Source organism: Thamnophis elegans, chromosome 7 (assembly GCF_009769535.1).
Source record: "Thamnophis elegans isolate rThaEle1 chromosome 7, rThaEle1.pri, whole genome shotgun sequence".
NCBI classification, from domain to species: Eukaryota; Metazoa; Chordata; class Lepidosauria; order Squamata; family Colubridae; genus Thamnophis; species Thamnophis elegans.
In genome coordinates this window covers 70,139,827-70,160,607 of record NC_045547.1, presented here as the reverse complement: position 1 = coordinate 70,160,607, position 20,781 = coordinate 70,139,827, and the positions used below count along the sequence as shown (strand labels likewise).

The window sequence follows — 20,781 nt, the reverse complement described above, 5'->3', positions numbered from 1 at the left end:
GCAATTAGCAAACTATACACAGGTGCAGTAAGTTAAAATACTCTCTATAGTGCAATGGCAGAAGGTTACCAGCAGTTTTTCATTCATTTGTTGTTTCCTGGGAAGTCTCAGGTAGTATAATCTCTGCTGGGCCCTTTTGACCAGTGCTGCAATTTAAGAAACTTAAAACTGGCCACTTGCTCCGCTCGATCTCCATTGATAAGCAAGGGCTGGATGTCTGATTCAGAGGTGGTATTCAGCAGGTTCTGACCCGTTCTGGACAACTGGTAGCGGATATTTTGAGTAGTTCAGAGAACTGGTAAATACCATCTCTGACTGGCCCTGCCCCCCATCTATTCTCTGCCTCCCGAGGCCCAGCTGATTGGGAGGAAATGGGGATTTTGCAGGATCCTTCCCCTGGAGTGGGGAGGGAATGAAGATTTTACAGTATTCTTCCCCTGCCATGTCCTCCAATCCACGCCCACCAAGCCATGCCACTTCCACAGAACCGGTAATAAAAAAATGTGAATCTCACCACTGATCTATTCCTTCTATAGTCCACGATAAGCTCCTTGGTCTTATTGGTGTTAAGGACCAAGTTAAGGACCAATCACTACCAGTATGATACCGTAGATGTATTAGACATCTGGCCACACTAGAGATGGTGAGAATGATAGTGCCGCATATTCTAAGGCCACCAGGTGTGTGCCAAGTCTTCAGATACATTTCTTTGTGGGCTTATTGAATTTAATATGCAACTGCTGTTTGTAAATCCATTTTTTAAGTCACTCTGGCCTGCCTTGTGCCTTGTCTAAATCATATGCCCAACAACTTATCTGGGTATTTCTAAGTGTTGGCATTCATTTGGGTTGCCCAGCAGTGGCAAAGTGAGATAACGGGCATGTGATTCAGCGACTCCAATATAACTCTGTGCTTCCTATGGTTAATATCGCAGAGCACGCTGTTATCTATAAAAGGTAAATGGCTTTTCTTTGGCTTGACTCAGCATAATAGCTGTGGGAATGACTGCTGAAACCCAAGAGCCAACTTAGTGATAGTGCCCTTCTGATTCTGATAAAGCGTAGACTTCTACAGGCCCAGCGCTTATCTTGCGGGGGGAGGAGGGAAGTGGGGAAGAGGACAAATGGAATTTGTTAGTCTTCAGCATTCATCCTAATTCATGGATTATGAATTCTATAAATTATTAAGAATCCAGCACACACATGTGAGCTCAGAAAAATATATATATTTAAAAGTTGAAACATTTATTTTAGGGCCAAGACTTCAGTACAGCTGCATTAAATTGTTGCATATGTAAGGATTTGGGGAAGGGGGCAATTTAAGGATAATGACAGGAGGTAGTGATTAAGGTTAATCAGGGCCTAAAAGAGAGAACCAGTTAAGGTGTTGGTCCAGAAACCAAGGGTTTGTGAGTTCTAGTCCTGCTTTAGGTATGAAAACCAGCTGGGTGACTTTGGGCCAGTCCTTCTTTCTCAATCCATAATAGATGAGGTGGCGCAGTGGTTAGGGTGCAGTACTGCAGGCCACTTCAGCTGACTGTTATCTGCAGTTCAGCGGTTCTAATCTCACCGGCTCAAGGTTGACTCAGCCTTCCATCCTTCCGAGGTGGGTGAAATGAGGACCTGGATTGTTGGGGGCGATATGCTGACTCTGTAAACTGCTTAGAGAGGGCTGAAAGCCCTATGAAGCGGTATATAAGTCTAACTGCTATTGCTATTGCTATATCAGGATCAGGCAACAAGCTGGTTGGTCAATTCCTTTCACAACCAATGAATCAACATTCAACTGATTAAAAGAAAAAGTAGACCAGGGGTGTCAAACTCAAGGCGCAGGATCCGGATCTGACTCGCAGGGTGCTTAGGGCCAATCTGGAAACAGTGAAGGCCCAGCCCATCGTGCTTCTGCCAATGAAAATGGAGCACGTAGCCCCCCTGAGCTCCGTTTTCACTGGCAGAGGGTTGCAGGAAGCCGTCACAACTGAAAGGAGAGCTGGGGTGCCCATTTTTGCTGGCAGAGTGCTTGGGCCACCACAGGTGCGCCCAACACAAGTGATATCGTGCAGGCCATTCCCACCCTGACCACATATATCCCCCCCCCCGAGGTCTAACACAACCCTGATGTGGCGCTTAATGAAATCAAGTTTGATACCCCTGAAGTAGATTGTGCACTTGAGGGAAAAATGCTAGGGGAAAAAAAAGAAAGATATCCCTAAAGTATGGGGATTCTGATTTTTCAGTGGGAAGAAGATATTCGTGATTTTCTGAAATGAGGAGTTGCGTGTAAGCTCCTGTAAATATTTACTTTTGAGGTTGATCATGATTGAGTTTGTTTAATTCAATCGAGCGTTAATGCCAAGAAGTCCATGTCATCAGTCCTTCTCTCTTTTAGGAAGAGTATTGCACAACAGTATGCTTCCAGTAACAACAAAGGGAGGAATTATCATAAGAAAGAGAAAATATTCTTGTCCCAGCAAAGGCCTTGAATTTGTTGCATGGATAACTCTGCGTTGTAGACGAATGATGCTGAGCCTAAATACTTGAGTGGCTTCCTATGAATCGTTTATATAATTGGGATGTTTACTAATAATGTGTATATGAAAACCAAAATAGACACTGTGTAGGTAGCTGGTGGGAAGACATAAGATATATTTTTTTAAAAAATTGAAATGCCACGGTTTTCTCTTTCTCTTTGTGATGACAAATACTGTAGAAACTGTTCCAGAAAGAGTTTTCTTTTTTTAATTATTGTTATTCCCTTTGCATTAAAAAAAAAAAAACAGAAATAGAAACATGGTTATAGAGGCTCAGATAGGCGTTTATTTTTTACAGATCTACTAGTATGCCACTGTTAACCTTCCTTTTGTTGTTTTAATAAGCGATTACATCAGGTTCTTTTAATATTAGAGGAATGGTCATTTCTTTACACGGCCTAAGTTAGAAAAATATTTAACAATTGTAAATATCTATATGAGCTTGAGGAATAGAAGTGTTGGGATCCTCCATATTTATTATATTGATCCAAGATGGTAGTTTTACCAACAAGGGTAATCTATTATGGAAAATATCAATACAGCTAATGAGAGATGACCAAATGCGATTAAATGTATTCTTCATTGTAAATTTATTTCTAACTTGGTTGTGTATTTTTTTAAATACACGTTGTCACATTTATAATACCATCAAAGTAATGAGATATATGCTCCAGTTTTTCAGTGAATCTTAACAGCCTACACTAACAAAGAATCGGTTTCTTAATTGTTGAATCAATTCATATGCATAAGGATAGATGGACTATGAATTGATACTGGATTTATGGTAAAAGATTGGTAGAAAATTTTCCCAAGTTCTTCAAGAACGTTTTCAAACAAAGAAACAATTCATTCAATATGTAGCAATTTCTTCATCATTTTTGGGAACGAAATAACAAATCAATTTAAGTTAAAATATGGACCAAAAAGAGAGAGATTTTTTTAGCATTTTAGTTGATGTTTCAATCAATCATTTCTTACGGTGACAGAGCAGAATAAAAAAATTAAAATAGAACAGAACAAGATGTAATAGTATATTACAGTTAATGGTGACGCCATTGATGGACCCAATGTTTTTTGAGATTATTTTGCACCATAGATAAATAGATAAATTTTCAGTTTCCTTTGCTGTTTTCCTTTCCCCTTCTTTTCCTTTCTTAAAAATAGATTTGATTTATATTGTCTGTTTAATTTAGTTTATGTATGTAATTTTGGTTCCAATTAGTTGAGACAATAAATAATTAAATATGCATAATAAATATAATGAACAGATGGATACACATATTTTATGCAGTAAGCTGTTTAAAGAGGCTATTGTTAGGACTGAAGGAGAAAATCTAGACTGGAGTAAAATCCTTAGAAAACAGATAAATGTGCAGTTTCCTAATCTTCATGGAGAGTTTGTTCCATGTAATGAATATCAGTAGAGAAATGCTACTTTTGTTCTAGGATTTAATGAGCACCAGTAATGTACTGCATGGTTAAGTGGACATTCTCTTCAGTGACATAAAAAATTAAATATTAGTTGGCTCTTTTCCCATCTTCTCAATATCTTTATGTTGGCGGACTCCCTTCAGCCCTGCCATTTTTGTTTAGATGCTCTGGGGTCATCCCCCATTTTTTAATGTGTCTTCTGGTTGCCGGCAGCCAGAAGGTGGCACGCGGAGCCCTCTCTGTAGGCCCGTGAGCCGTTGCCCCAGCTCAGCTCAACTGTGCATGCTTACACGCCTCCTGCCGGCCAGCTTTTTGGGCCTCTGCTGTGCATGTGGGAGACAACCGTGCATGCATGGGGGGGAGCGCAGGGGGAGGTGGCGTGGCCCCTTCACCCCATTTTTGGTCCCAGGAGCCTTCAGAGAGGCCTTCTAGGCCCAAAATGAGGCGCGGGGCGGTTGTGGCATGCGCATGGAGTGGGGAAGCACTGGGGGGGGTCGCGTGCATGCACAGGGGGTGGAGTGAGCACGGGGGAATCACGCGTGCATGTGCAAGAGGCGGGGCACATTGTATTATAAGTGTGGGCATGCTCACACGCACCGCTGTGCATGTGCTTTTGGCATGTGAGGACAAAAAGGTTAGCCATCACTGGAACCTAGAACCACAGGTAGCCCTCAACTTACAACAGTTCATTCTATGACCGTTCAAAGTTACTGAAAAAAAAACCTTATGACTGCTTTTTCCACTTATGTCCATTGCAACATCCCCATGGCCACGTGACCAAAACGCAGTTGCTTGGCAACGGACTCATATTTACGACTGTTGCAGTGTCTCAGGATCATGTTATCCCCATTTGCAACCTCCTGACAAATCAACGGGAAAGCCAGATTAATTTTACAACTGTTGTTAATTTAACAATCATGGTGATTCACTTAACAACTGTGGCAAGACAGGTCGTAAAATGGGGCAAAATTGACTCAACAGCTGTCTCGCCAAGCAATAGAAATTTGGACACAATTGTGGTCTTAAGTCGAGGATTACTTGCATAGGTTTTCATTCCCCTAGTAGGTTTTAGGTAAAATATTGTGGGCAGGTTAGATTGCTTAGTTGTCTAGGTTTGATTTTCTTGCTTTTTCTTTCTTAATCTTCTCCTAGAGCTTTGTGTTATTATAATGGGCGGAGTTAGTATCGCCATACGCGTAAGTGCCAAAAATCACATGCCTCCTTCTAGGTGCCAATGGGACAGAGGCAAAGTGTTGCATTTCTTGCATAGTTTTCTTATCCTCCAGTGTGACTTACGCTGCCCTTTTGCAGACTAGCTGCTCTTCTCCATTTTGGGTTATGTTTTTACTCAGTGTTACTCAGTCGCATACAGTCTAGCTAATCAGATTTGAAACTATTGCCTATGCAGGATAGTCCTTGACTTGCAACAGTTCATTTAAAGCTTCACCGGCACTGAGAAAAGTGATTTAGGGACCGTTTTTCACAGTTATGACCTTTGCAGCGTCCCCATGATCATGTGATCAGAATTCAGACGCTTGATAACTGGTTTATGCTTATGGCCATTGCAGTGTCCCGAGGTCACGTGATTACTTTTTTTCGACCTTCTGACAAGCAAAGTTAACGGGGAAGACAGATTCACTTAGCAAGTGGGTTACTAACTCATCAGCTGCAGTGATTCATTTAACAACTGAGTGAAGAAAGGTTGTAAAATGGGGCAAAACTCACTTAGCAAATGTCTCACTTAACAACAGAAATTTTGGGCTCAGTTGTGGTTGCAGGTCGAGGATTATCTATACACAATATCCAGCTTGGATATTCTTCTCCTCACTCATTTGCTTAATGAGTTAATTAGGTTAGTTACAATTAAGGGCTATTTGTCTCCACATGACACTGGGCCCCTTAAGACTTTGAAACTTTAAAAACACAACATAAATAAAATTAAACAATCTATATAGATATAAATCCCCCTCCCTCCCTCCCTCCCTCCCTCCCTCCGTGTGTGTGTGTGTGTGTGTGTGTTCCAGCATAACTCTGGATTGATCTATCATCTATCATCCATCCATCCATCCATCCATCCATCCATCCATCCATCCATCCATCCATCCATCCATCCATCTATCTATCTATCTATCTATCTATCTATCTATCTATCTATCTATCATCTAAATGTGTGTGCGTGTTTCAGCATAACTCTGGAATGCCTTGAACAATTTCAACCAAACTTGGTACATAGATAACTTGCTCTCTGGAGAAGAATACTGTGGGGGTAAGACCCCCCTAACACGCCTTGGGGTGTGTGTTCTATTAAGATACAGCCTGTTGTGCCTTAAAATGGCTTCTACTGTAAAATGGCTTCTACTATGCAGCACAGTCAAGTTGCCATGGTAACGGCTTCACAGTACTCCACAAGGGGGCTCCCTCTGGTAAGGGGGAAAATCCAACATTAGAAATTACATTTGGTCCCGCTATAAATAAATATCCAGACAACACTGGGTTATCAGCTAGTAAAATAAAAGCAAAGATCATACACACACAGAAAGAAGCAGTACAATATATGATAGTCAAGCGATTTTACAAAGCGGCATCACCCTCTTTGTTTTCCCAAAGATCCAATGCAGGTTTTGCACTTCTTTAGCTCAGAGAAGAATTGAAATATTAATAAGTTCAATGAAAATCAATGTTATAATTAAAGAAACTGGGTCTTTATCATTGCGGCAAATATGCATTTTAAAATTCATAGCAAGCTCACTGGGAGCAAAAGAAGCATTAACAGATTTCTTATTTTAATAAACCAACCTTTAGTCAGTCTTGAGTATATTAATATTATTGGCGATTGAAACATTAAATTATGGGGAGGTTAATCAACGTGTCTTGTGCTGAAGGATAAAGGCATGCCAAGACCTATATCAATTTTACTAATTTATTTCATCAACGATATGTTAATGTCGTAAGAAAAGTCTCTCTTTTAAAAAGGGTAGCGTTTTCCACCTTCTCTGATTGCTCAGAAATGATTTTTTGTTGTCCCTTTTATCACTTAGCTTCTTTGTGCATATGAAAAACGTAGCTTGACGGAAAGCGATTTATCTTATTTATAATGCCTGTCATCTTGGTGGTCAAGTCATGGTTCCCAATTTATGATGACGACTTGCAATTTCAAAGTATGGAAAATGGTGGCTGGCCTGTTTTTACTTTCAGAGCTGTCCTCTTAAAGCTGGAGGAGCATTGTGGGGGGGAGGGGCTGTTTGGTACCACTGAATTTAATGGTATGATTTCTGAAAACATTTTAAGTGGGTGATACATTAACTCAGGTGTGTCAAACTGGCGGCCCATGGGCCGGATGCGTCACACGCAGGCCACGCCCATCCCAGCTCTGCAAAGGGGGAAAACGTGATACGTCATGTGACGACAATGTGACATCACGAGTTTGACACTGGTACATTAACACTTTACTTCAAGCCTGAAAATAGTTGACAAGTCTTCGCCATCCAGCATGGCAGGATTGGGGGGGGGGAAGCAATTGTGGGGAGCATGAGGTACCTTAGTGGGCTGGGGAGGCCTTAGGTGGCCTGTTCCATCACTAGCCCCCCCCCCGACCTTCCCCACCCTGAGATACCTCATTCATTTAACAACCTGCACATTCTATTACCGAATGCGTGGGTGAAAGGGATTTTTCACATTCATTTTACGTGATTCCCTCCAGTGAATCCTTGGGTTATGAATGTAATTGGCAGGCTCTATTATATTCGTAACTCGATGATAATTATTGTATTAGTTTGTATGTGTAGTAATTGTAATTTTAAATAAAATCACTACATTAAACAGTTAAGTGTAGTCCACAGCTATTAAAAGGTTCCTTATTCCTGTTTTTGAGTTCCCATGACTCAAATAGATGATGGGATGATGGGTGTTGTGTAAGATAAAAGTTTGCCCACTTTTTTTAACACTTAACTGGGAGAAAAATAGCTGTAAAAATAAACAGGCACAGAAAAGATGAGTTTTAGTCCCCAATAAACCTCATTTGTTCTCAAAATTGAAGATAGTCCATAAGTCAGGGCTGTCAAACTCCCAGCCCATGGGTTGGATGTGTCACACACTGGCCACGCCCATGCCCTGTTCAGCAAAGTGGGGAAGTGTCCTGATATGTCACGTGACCACGTGAGTTTGACACTGTACTCTGAATTAGCTTGTTGTTCTTAGCCTTTTTAGCCCTTATCTCAGACTCCATGCAGGATGTAACTGGACTAGCTGTTTGTGAAAGCAGCTGACTGTCAGTCAGTCCCCCCCCTCCCAATCAGGAAAGTCTAGTAACTGATGTTTTGTCAAATCTCTTTGCAGGTCCCATTCTAACCTTTCAAGATTGTTGGAAATGGAGAGGGGGTTAGTGTTACAGATCTCTTGCCAGCAAAGTGCTCCTCAATTCTTGGTTGTTTTGCAATTTTCACTGGTGGGAGAGATCCTGGGCTAATGCCATGGTGTTTCTTTCTTTTTCCATGCCTTATTAAGGTAAAGGTCCCCCTGGGACATATGTGGTAGTCATTCCTGACTCTAGGGGGCGGTGCTCATCTCTGTTTCAAAGCCGAAGAGCCAGCGCTGTCCAAAGACGTCTCCGTGGTCATGTGGCCGGCATGATTAAACACCGAAGGTGCATGGAACGCTGTTACCTTCCCACCAAAATGGTCCCTATTTTTCTACTTGCATTTTTACATGCCTTCGAACTGCTTAGGTTGGCAGAAGTTGGGACAAGTGACAAGAGCTCACTCCGTTATGTGGCACTAGGGATTCGAACTGCCGAACTTTCTGATTGACAAGCTCAGCGTCTTAGCCACTGAGCTACCGCCGCCCTCATGCCTTACTAGCCCCTGGCTAAAACAAAAACTTTTGACTGTTATGGTCTATGTGTTATCTCCTTTGAAAAATATTAGTTAAATAAAAATGGATCCAATGGGAGAGCCGAGGTGGCGTAGTGGTTAAATGCAGCACTGCAGGCTACTTCAGCTGACTGCAGTTCTGCAGTTTGGCTGTTCAAATCTCACCGGCTCAGGGTTGACTCAGCCTTCCATCCTTCCGAGGTGGGTAAAATGAGGACCCGGATTGTTGTTGGGGGCAATATGCTGACTCTGTAAACCGCTTAGAGAGGGCTGAAAGCCCTATGAAGCGGTATATAAGTCTAACTGCTATTGCTATTGCTAATAGGGAGTACCCTATGACTATCATTAAGTGTTGTACCTTATGATTCTTGACGAATGTATCTTGTCTTTTTATGTACACTGAGAGCATCTGCACCAAAGACAAATTCCTTGTGTGTTCAATTACACTTGGCCAATAAAGAATTCTATTCTATTCTATTCCATTCCATTCCATTCCATTCTATTCTATTCTATTCTATTCCATCCCATCCCATCCCATTCTATTCTATTCTATTCTATTCCATCCCATCCCATCCCATCCCATCCCATCCCACTCTACCCTACCCCTATCCCTATCCCTTTCCCTTTTCCTATTCCTATCCCTATCCCTATCCCCATCCCCATCCCTTTCCCTATCCCTATCCCTTTCCCTATCCATTTCCCTATCCCTATCCCTATGCCTTTCCCTATGCCTTTCCCTATCCCTATCCCTTTCATTATCCCTATCCTTATCCCTTTCCCTACCCCTACCCCTACCCCTACCCTTACCCCTTTCCCTATCCCTTTCCGTATCCATTTCCCTATCCCTATCCCTTTCCCTATCCCTTTCCCTATCCTTATCCCTATCCCTTTCCCTACCCCTACCCCTTTCCCTATCCCTTTCCCTACCCCTACCCCTTTCCCTATCCCTATCCGTATCCTTATCCTTATCCTTATCCCTATCCTTATCCTTATCCCTATCCCAAAACCAAGAGGCGCTACTGCAAACACACTCCGGCAGCATCGGCCGAAGGGGCGTGTTGAGTTGAACCATAGGATCTATTGTAGAGCAGCAAGCCAACCTATTGGTTCTGATGTTGCAAGTTGACACCAATTCAATTAGTGATTGAAGCAACTGGTGCTTCCCACATTCTTTCCTAATTGAGACCATTGATGTTCCAAGCCATATTGATTGAGCGATCTGGAAATTATGTGCGTGGTTCAGACTGAGTTATTGCTTGTAACAAGTTTCCCCCCCCCCCCTCTTCAACTCTCCCCTTGTTTAATAGTGCCAGCTGGAGCTGTTCTGTTTCTTGTTAGTGGCAGTGTTTTCCTTTACAGCTCCTAGTGAAATGTGTTTATAAATTGGCTGTGTGGCCTTTAGACTTTTTGTATGAACTAATTGAAGTATGTAATCACAAGCCTAGAATTCCTGCACACTGGCAGCCTCGCAATCAGGATATGGTTTCCGATTTTGAAAACAGAAATAAAACCCGGAGGCTAATGAAACTTGCATGGAGGTGAACAATACTTACTGTGAATAGATAGGAGAAATTTTCCCATCTGTTGGCTTTTATGTTTTTCAATATGAAATGCGTGTGGGTTTTTTTGGGGGGCTTTTGTGTAAGTTTTATAAGCCAGTCTTCCCAAACCTGTTACTTGCGGTTGTTAAGCAAGATCTGATTATAGTCTGTGATTTTGTAAAATATTATGTAAAGTCTTTGGTAGTTACTGCTGATCCTTTGAACTGGTGCTGTGCTGAAAAAATTCCTTGCATTTTTATCATTCATAATTGTTAAGGGTGCTGGAAACAAAACGGTTATTTTTCCCAAAAGAAAATAAAAATTTGATGAGATTCTCATGGGTGAGAGAGATGTAGGGAGGAATCCCAGTTTTGTCATTATGTCATTCTGTCTTGGCTTTCAGAAGCCACCTTCCCTGACTTCCCATTGTTTTCCATTCAGTTTCAAGAGAAAGAGTGAACAACAGTTTTTATTTAGATTGTAGTAAAAGATAATAGGAACCACAAACGTATACAAGAATACGATAAAGGAGCTCTTCCAGAGGGTGCTTGCTGGAGAGATAGCCAATTTAGTGCCCTCTGCTACTTTAAAATAATAAAATTAAGGCCAATAAAATATCTGAAGAATTCAGGGGGGGCTGCTGGGGGTTCACAGGGGTTTGGGAGAACCTCTAGCTAAGATTCTGAGAACCCCCAACCTTACAATAGCAATCAATTATGATGGATAAAAGAACCCCCCTACATTTATTCAATACAAAAGGAGGGAGGGATAGATAAATAGCTAGCTAGCTAGATAGATAGGTCTGTCTGTCTGTCTGTCTCTGTCTGTGTTGTCTGACTGTCTGTTTTGTCTGTCTGTCTGTCTGTCTTAGACTCAGGGGCCTGGAAGGACCTTTGACGTTTTCTATTCCAACCCCCTGCCCAAGTCAGAAAAACATACACCATTCCATTTCTCTTCTGGAAAACCTTCAGCAATGGAGCACCACAACTCTAGGAGGCAGCTGTTCTATTGATTAATTGTTCTCACTGTCAGGAAATTGCTCCTTATTTCTAGGTTGAATATCTCTCTGATGATCCTTCCATCCTTCTTCTCCTGTTCAGGTTGATCCCCTCTTGATCTCTATCTTCCCTGTGACAGCCCTCATGTCTTCCCTGAGCCTTATCTTCATTAAGCTAAACATACTTAATTCCCTCAGCTGTTCATCATACGATGTAGTGTCCCAACCAGAGGTGGTATTCTATTGGTTCGGACCGGTTTGTCTGAACTGGTGGTAGAAATCATGGGCGGCCTGCCCATCCACCCCAGGTCTACGGCATCCCATTTAGGCACTTTTTAAGCCAAAAGCACATGCGCTGTAGGCTAAGCGCATGCACAGTGGCAGCACATGCACTTATGTTTGCAAACTGATAGGGAAGGTAAGTGAATACCACACCTGGTCCCAACCCCTTATCCTCTTTGTTGTTCTTCTGCGCACTCTTTCTCTAGAATGTTTTCTTTGCTGCTCCATTCTTTTGAAAATAAATCTTTCAGAGTGTTTCTGAACATCACGAAATACTACAGTATTGGAAGATTTACTCCCATATAACTTCCTAAGGGATAGCTAGCATTACGAAACGTTAGTCAATTGTGAAAGATTTTGGGAAAATGTGTTCCTGTATATGAATGATATATTCGGTATCTGTGGTTGTGTTTACGTGAATAGGAGAATGCTATAAACGAAGAGTCAGTGATACAGAATGTTATCCCCAGGAATGCAGATCTGCATATTTATGGCTTGTTTTAAGTATTTGAGCTGTTTTTGCTCTAAGCAACTTCTAAGATTGCAGATATGAGGATTTTCCTCTTCTAATTCGTACAGCATGTTCCCAGCTGTAGGTTTTTCCCCAGTTCAAATCATACTTTGGTTTGAGGTCATAAGCATTTTGTTCTAGTATGGTGGGATTGGGAGTCTGCTACTGTCCTTCAATGGTAAAAAAAAGTAAGGTTCTACATTTAGGCAAGAAAAACAAAATGCACAGGTACCAGCATATGTGGTACCTCGCTCAATAGTAGTAACTGTGAGAGGGATCTTAGAGTTCTAGTGGACCATTTAAATATGAGCCAGCAGTATGCAGTGTGCTGCCAACATAGTTCTAGGCTGCCTAAACAGAGGGATAGAATCAAGATCGTGTGAAGTGTTAATACCACTTTAAAATGCCTTGGTAAGGCCACACTTGGAATACTGCATCCAGTTTTGGTCGCCACGGTGTAAAAAAGATGTGGAAACACTAGAAAGAGTGCAAAGAAGAGCAACAAAGATGATTAGGGGACTGGAGGCCAAAACATATGAAGCGTTCTTCATATGTTTTGGCCTCCAGTCCCCTAATCATCTTTGTTGGAACTAGGTATGTCTAGTTTAATGAAAAGAACGACTAGGGGGTGACGTGATAGCAGTGTTCCAATATCTCAGGGGTTGCCACAAAAAAGAAGAATTAAGCTATTTCCCAAAGCACCTGAGGGCAGGACAAGAAGCAATGAGTGGAAACTAATCAAGGAGAGAAGCAACTTAGAACTAAGGAGAAATTTCCTGACAGTTAGAACAATTAATCAGTGGAACTGCTTGCCTTCAGAAGTTGTGACTGCTCCAACACTGGAAGTTTTAAAGAAGATGATGTATAACCATTTGTCTGAAGTGGTGTAGAGGTTCCTGCCTAAGCAGCGGGTTGGACTAGAAGACCTCCAAGGTCCCTCCCAACTTTGTTATACTGTTTTTTTTGTTTTCTGTCTCTGTTACAGTCTGTGAGTTCCTTCTGGGACCACCCACCCACACCCACCCAGTCACATGACCACCAAGCCACGCCCACCAAGCCACACCGACAGAACCGGTAGTAAAAAAAATGAATTGGGGGAGGGGGCTAGTAGCAGAGGTTGAATCTCTGGTTTCTCTTTTGCCATAGGGCTGCCATAGGGCTCAACTCTCTCCCCTACCCTAATATACACATGAAGCCAGTGAGAACGTAATCTGATGGAATGTGTGAGGTTTCATCAATATGCTTATGGTGCTTGGATATGTATCTCCAAATAAAGAGTTGCATTTAAGCTTTTGTTCCTGTGACTGTAAATCTTGGAATGGGGAGAAACAGGTTTAACTTCAATCCCAGCAAGATGTGCAGCTGTCAGTATGGAAGCTTATGGATTCTAATAGGATTTCATCTTTGATCCTGGATACGTTTATGCTTCTACGTGGTGGCCCAGTGGCTAAGACGCTGAGCTTGTCGATCAGAAAGGTCAGCAGTTTGGTGGTTTGAATCCCTAATGCCATCTAACGGGGTGAGCTCCTGTTACTTGTCTCAGCTTCTGCCAAACTAGCAGTTCGAAAGCACGTAAAAATGCAAGTAGAAAAATAGGGATCACCTTTGGAGGGAAGGTAACAGTGTTCTGTGCACCTTTGTTGTTTAGTCATGCTGGCCACTTGACCATGGAGACGTCTTTGGATAGCGCTGGCTCTTCAGTTTTGAAACGGAGTTGAGCACCGCCACCTTGAGTCAGTAACGACTACCACATATGTGCGCGAGGAACCTTTACCTTTGCCTTAATAAGACATGGGAAAAAGAAAGAAACGCCATTGTTAGGTTAGCTCCCTGTTAGGAGAGCGAGTACATTCAGCGAAGCGTTGTGAGAGTTGTGTTGGAGAACACACAAACCAGCATACAGAGACACTGCAGTTTAAATAGGCTTTTACTTTCGTGGAAATAGAGGTATCAGAGTCCATCAAACAGTCCAAGTCATACACGGATAAGACAGTCAGTCATCAACGTCTCTCAGTAAAAGGATAATCCAAATAACATAGTCCAATAACATATAATCAATCCGGTACACTAAGTTTGTAACAGTTGCAAAACTTACAATAGCTCATAGCACTTCCAGATCAGATCAGCCCAGCATCTAACAAACAGAGAGAGAGCTAACAGGCATTCTGGCTCCCACTTATGGCCGATTGAGCAATACAGCAACCAATCACATTTTACAGTATGGTTTAAAGAAACAGTTACACCATTATTACATGATTTATATATTGCCAACCCAACCGTTAGAATTACATTCCTAACAGCCATGGCACCGGGCTGGGATCTCTCCCACCAGTAAGAACTGCAAAACAACCAAGAATTGAGGAGCACTTTGCTAGTATGTGCAGGTCAGCGGTGTTCCCCCTGTCGCCTGTTTTTGCTTCCAGGAAGCTGCTGGGAGGCCTACTAGGCCCAAAATGGGGTGCCGGTGGGGTCATGTGCACATGCACCGGGGGGAGGGGACGGGGAGCACATGGGAGTTGCATGCACATTACATTATGGGCACGGGGGTGTGCTCTCAGCATGTGATGACAAAATGATCAGCCATCACTCTATAGACCATGAAATTGCCTTGGATACTGCCAAGAGTTGTGGGATTGATGCAGTACAGAATCAGAAGTGGGTTCCTATTGGTTCGGACTTTTAAATAACCAGGCTAGAGGCGTTCAGTCAAAGTAACGGTTTTTCCGGCTTTATTTAACATAGGTCTGTTAACTAGGAGGATTCAGAATGTGGACAGCTCCCGGCCAACCGACAGCTCTTTATATACTGGAGCTGTCAGTTGGCCAGCCAATAGACGCCCGACGCGTCTTCCTCCAGCTGGCGGGTGCGTCACAGCCAATCAGCTGCCGGCTGCTCCAGCCCCTCCCGTCGGCTGGCACGGGAGGACATAACACGGACCAGTTCGGCTGAACCGGTAGTGGTTTGGTGGCCTGGCTCATTGGAACCCGCAGCGACCCTCGCCTGCCATGCCCCCTAAATCGGTTTTTCCGATGGTGCCATAGGTGGCGCCATCTTGGTTTTTTTTGCTTCTATGCATGCTCAGAGCAATTTTTATTGCACTGCACACGCATGCATGCGGCACAGCCATGGCAGTAGTGACTGCCAGAACCCACCCTGAACAGAACCTATGTTCAATACATGTCCTGATAATAATCTTACGCTTTCCTCTCCTTTTTCCCTTTGTGTTCTTCAGGGACTCCAACCGTCATGTTAAGATAAAGCAGAAAAGTGGAGTGCTGAACATGCTAAAGAGGCTGGACAAAATAAGGTTCAGAGGACATAAGAGAGATGAGTTCCCGGACTTAGCAGAGTCTCCCAATGCTTCAGATACTGAATGTGGAGATGAAATCCCTATGAAAATACCTCGTACATCGGGCTACGATGAACTGAGAGACCCTGTAAGTATTTAAAATGTTTGCACATTATATTGCTGTTGTCTATTTTGAAGAAACCAGACTGAGCAATCTGAACGGATGGAGAACCCGTGGCAAAAGAAATACACTTTCAAAACTTTACTAGGTCTAAAGCAGGGGTCGGCAACCTTAAACACTCAAAGAACCACAAAGGTCCGTACCGGAAGCCCCCTGTTTAATTCTGAAGCTGACCGGAAGCCCAGTTCCCCATAGAGTCTCCTCCTAGCGTGGCACTCTTTTTCCTCTACCTGTCCTAACTGAAAGCCCTATCAATTGTGGAGCCGACCGGTGACAGGAGCTGCAGCAGAGGGATGAAACAGCCACATGCGGCTCAGAGCCACTGTTGCTGACCCCTGGCCTATAGCATGGAAAGCAAAGATGGGTGGGGGATTTTTGTTTTGTCACCTTTCATCATTCTTTTTGGGGGGCTTATTAAATATTATTTTTATTATTCCTTCAATTCTCAGGATATCTGGGTGTAATATGAGTGCTTTGGAACTGATAGATAAGAGTTTTCTTTGGCTAAGGGAAACCATTTCAGATGGCTTCCTTTTAGTGCTATGAAAAACAAGAGTGATGGAACTTTTCCCTGGAACTATAAGATATATTTCAAGGGCAGAATATTTTTCTTTTGTCCTATAAAAATGGAAAGCACCAAAATCCTATGGCTCCTTATGCACCCTCTCTGGGGCTGTAAAATCAAATCCTTACAAAATCAATTAAACTAAAATTCTATTTTCTAGTTTAGTTTTTCTTGTTGGTCCCCAACTATACATTATGCTTAGCTATGTTTTGTTTTCCTTAAGAATTCATGAATTCATTGCCCATCCAATATTAGTTGATATTATTGGGAATTATATTTCAGTATATCTGTAATTTTTTTGTGTCTTTTAGTATATTTTATTTTTATTTTCATTTTCATACACTCACATGTATACACCATACAGTATTAAACAATAATTGCATCAATTCCTCTTGTCCACAATGCTCCAGAAAGTAAAAGCCCAATATACCTCTTCCATTCTCCATACACCTCTTTCTGCCACCACCCTCCTACTTTCTATCTTCCCTCCATCATCCCCCTCTACCCTACTTCCCCTCCTCCTCTACCACTCCTCTCTCCAGATCCGCTCCCCCCTTCCTTTTCACCTTCCCCCCCCCCCTCTCTCCCATCCCTCTCTACCCATCCTTCTTCTTTCCTACTCCTCCTCCCCTTGGTGTATTTCCGGTATATGTTAATGTACTTGGCTTATCCTATTTTTAAAGAAAAATTAAAGAAAAACAGTATACATGTGAAGTCACATTGCATTGAGGTCCAACACATCGTGTCTAGCCTAATATCTATCCCTCCCTCCCCCCTCCCTCCCCCCCAACCCCCCACCTCCTCCCCCCCCCGACTTCCCAGAACCCGTACACGGTATAGATTTTTGACAAACACAGTCTAAAATCTATTGAGAAAAAAGAAATAAAAAAATTAATAACATCTCTACATTGATCTTAGCTTCTTCTTGCTAAGCTAACTTTAAACCATTTAAACCATTCCTGATCTTAAGCATAGGCTAACTGGAATTTCTTGTAAATTTTCTTACAGAGAGATATGTTACACTCAGGCTTGGCTATGTCTTTATCTTTTGACTTAATTTGGTTTTTTAAAAAAAATAATTAATGTACTCACAAATGGTGAGGTGGTTTTATAAATTTCACAAATAAATAAACAAACTGGGTGTGCATATATGCAGTAATATAGTCATTTGTATCTAAATATAATTATAAAAGGTGGGACATGATGACTCAGTGGCTATGACACTGAGCTTGTTGATCAAAAGGTTCAGCAATTCAGCAGTTCAAATCCCTAGCGCCGCGTCATGAAGTGAGCTCCTGTTACTTGTCCCAGCTTCTGCCAACCTAGCAGTTTGAAAGCATGTAAAAATGCAAGTAGAAAAATAGGAACCACTTTGGTGGGAAGGTAACAGTGTTCCATGTGCCTTCAGCATTTAGTCATGCCAGCCACATGACCACGGAGACATCTTCGGACAGCGCTGGCTCTTTGGCTTTGAAATGGAGATGAGCACTGCCCCCTAGAGTTGGGAACGACTAGCACATATGTACGAGGGGAACCTTTACCTTATAATTATAAAGAACTTGGAATTTGATGGCAACAGTTGTTAGCGGAAGGATGGCATATTTTGTCATTCTTGCTGCCTGTATTCTGATAGGATCTGGAGATCTGAAAAGCCAAAATGCAAATGTAAAAGGAAGTGACTTTGGTCCTTCTGTATCTCATTTTTCTGAGATAGGAAGCTATATTGAGAGTCTGTATTGGACCTTGAGTGAAGAGCTTCTTTGCCAAAGAGATTAGAGCCAAATTTGATTTTGTTTTCTAATTTCAGGTTTGAAGACGAATGAATATAAATAGCAATTGAGTAAAAAAAAAAACATAACATCTTTATTTTATGTGACCCAACATTAAGTCTGGAGCAGCCGAAGGGAGCTAAATTGTACTAATATGATAAAGTGTTTTTTTTTTACATTCAAAGCACAGTGAAAGTAACAAGATCTCTCTAGTGACTGTTCTAAAATGTTGTGGACTTGCTTGTTCCAAACTCCTTAGTTAAAAATAACTTGCTCTGTGCCATGTCATGAAAAGAAAGTGGATAGATGAGCTCCTATACTGACTCCATGAGGTGACCTTGAAAGGTGAATTGGAAGGTTCATCAAAACAAAGCATTCTCAAGGCTAATATTGTTAAGTTTGTTTTTCCCTGTTGTTGGTTTTCTCACAAAACTGAAAACATTTTATATCTTTCTGAATTGTGTATGTGTTTTACAGTGGTGGGATTCAAGTTTTTTTTACTACTGGTTCGGTGGGCATGGCTTGGTGGGCATGGTGTGGCTTGGTGGGCGTAGCAGGGGAAGGATACTGCAAAATCCTCATTCCCTCCCCACTCCTGGGGGAAAGTTACTGCAAAATCCCCATTCCCTCCCCACCCCACTAACCTGGTTTCCAGCTCCGTTCTGTTCAGCAACAGAAGATCAGCAGGGGCGGGCCCAGCCCATTTGCCAGTTCTTCAAACTACTCAAAATTTCTGCTACCGGTTCTCCAGAACCTGTCAGAACTGGCTGAATACCATCTCTGGTGTTTTAGGTTCATATTTTGTTTTATTTGTTAGCTCTGAGATGAGTTGAAACTCTCGAGTAATTTTTTTTTCTTCCATAAAGCTTTATTGCAAAAACTTTATGGGTGTTCAAATGTTTCTTTAAATGACTCTGTTCGCAGAATTCCCTAAATTTCATTGAATAAACCACAGCCGACTGTGGTTTCATCATATCATCATATCTCATAAACCAGGGTTGGTTTACGGAACACAGTGGCTGAGTTTGTTCAATGATTAAACTGAAATCAGACAACTCACATAATAGATTCAAAGCGCTGGATAAACACAGGCAATATTTTATTTATTATATTTATATCCCACCTTTCATCCAAGAGGTTTAGGAAGTGCTATATTATTATTTTTCCTCATTTTTCCCTACAATAACAATCCTTTGAAAAATAACAATTAGGCTCAGGGTCACCAAGTGACCTTCCAGACATTTGATTGAATGTGAGTCTTCTTTGTATCACTCCAACATCTTAACTATTGCATATCAGAAACTTTTTTTTTTTTTAACATTTCTGGTATAATCAGATATCTGTTCTTAACTTTCAAATCTCTGTGTGGTTAAGCCTCTGTGTATCTCTAGAACCAGCTCTCTTATTCCCAGCACTCATCTCTCTTATTCTCTGCGTTCATCTCAAGAAGGTAAAGGTCTCGCCCTAAATGAGTTGAAGGCTCTGAAAGCATTCCTTCTCAATAGTGGTCTGCACTGGAACATTCTTCTTTAGTGACCTCCATCCAGCTAGCCTTTCTCAAGATTGTTAAAACTACATATTCCATTAAAACAGGGGTGTCAAACTTAGGGCCCAGGGGCTGGATCCGGCCCATGGGGTGCTTAGATCTAGCCCATGGGCTGCCCTGAAAACAGTGAAGAGCTGGCCCATGGTGCCTCTGCCAGCCAAAATGGCATTTGGGAGGGCCGCAAGTGGCTCAATTTCCTTGGTAGAGGGTTGCAGGAGGCTGTCGCAGCTGAAAATGAAGCTCATGAGGGCCCCTGTAGCTCTCCTGAGCTCCGTTTTCTCTGGTGGAGGATTGCAGGAGGCCATCACAGCCGAAAACAGCTCGGGAGCCCATTTTTGCTGGCAGAGCACTCGTACCACCACAGCCCCCCCCCAAAAGTGACATTAAGCTGGCCAGGCCCACCCTGGCCACGCCTACCCTGGCCCCCCAAGTCAAACGTAACCCTGATGCAGCCCTCAATAAAATCGAGTTTGACACCCCTGCATTAAAACTTTAGTGTTGGCGGGGGATTCAGATTAACTCTGTTATATTTTGGGGATTTGTTGTGTTGGGGATTTTTGTTTGTGTCGGTATTGTTATTTAAATGGCCCCGAGTCTTTGAGGTGGGTAGCATACAAAGTTTGTAGGTGTGTATAAAAGTATTTTAAGGAACATTGATTTTGTTGTCCTATCTGGAGGCTAGTAAACTGGCTACATATCAGCTGGGTGAAATTCCTCTTGCAGTTTTTCGTTCTCCCCCATTTTTGCAATCTGACTGTTGAGAATCATTGCATAATATGGTGGGTGGATGTGATTGGAGAAAAGGATTTGTTGCACCAAATATAGAATAGAGGCTTGTTGGGTATAAAAGCTTTCCAACATTTTGCTGAAGTTTAATGTTAATTTAATGTTGGCGCTGCTAGATTTAATTGTTCCTCTGTCTCCTAAAACTAGGCGTTGCATAATTCCCTCTCTGACAATTTTTAACGGAAGGATAGAATATTAATTGCTGAAACACTTCTCTTCTGCCTTATAGCACACAAAGTGCTAAAAAAAGCTCCCCAATCAGAAAAAAAAGGTTGAAATTTATAAAATGGTGACAGTTGCAATGTTAACTTCTGTGGCAGTACATCCCTTGGATTTGAGGGACAAAAGGACGTTTGGGAATATGTCAGGATGTTAACTTGACACTTTCAGACAGTTCCTTAAAGCAGCGGCATCTTTTCCTGGGATTGCCCTATTCTCCTCTGCAGTTGAAGCAGTGCCAGGAAAAGAGGCATCCACATTGTTGT

General features: G+C 42.2%; 1 protein-coding gene across 1 annotated transcript in view; it reads left to right on the top strand.

Moving 5' to 3' along the window:
- The window catches only part of GRAMD4 (GRAM domain containing 4), a 99,049-nt gene that overhangs the window by 18,511 nt on the left and 59,757 nt on the right, over window positions 1-20,781 (top strand). Inside the window, exon 2 of the mRNA XM_032221757.1 lies at window positions 15,393-15,597. Coding sequence (XP_032077648.1) covers window positions 15,393-15,597 — 205 coding nt within the window. The remainder of the gene's footprint in view (window positions 1-15,392; window positions 15,598-20,781) is intronic.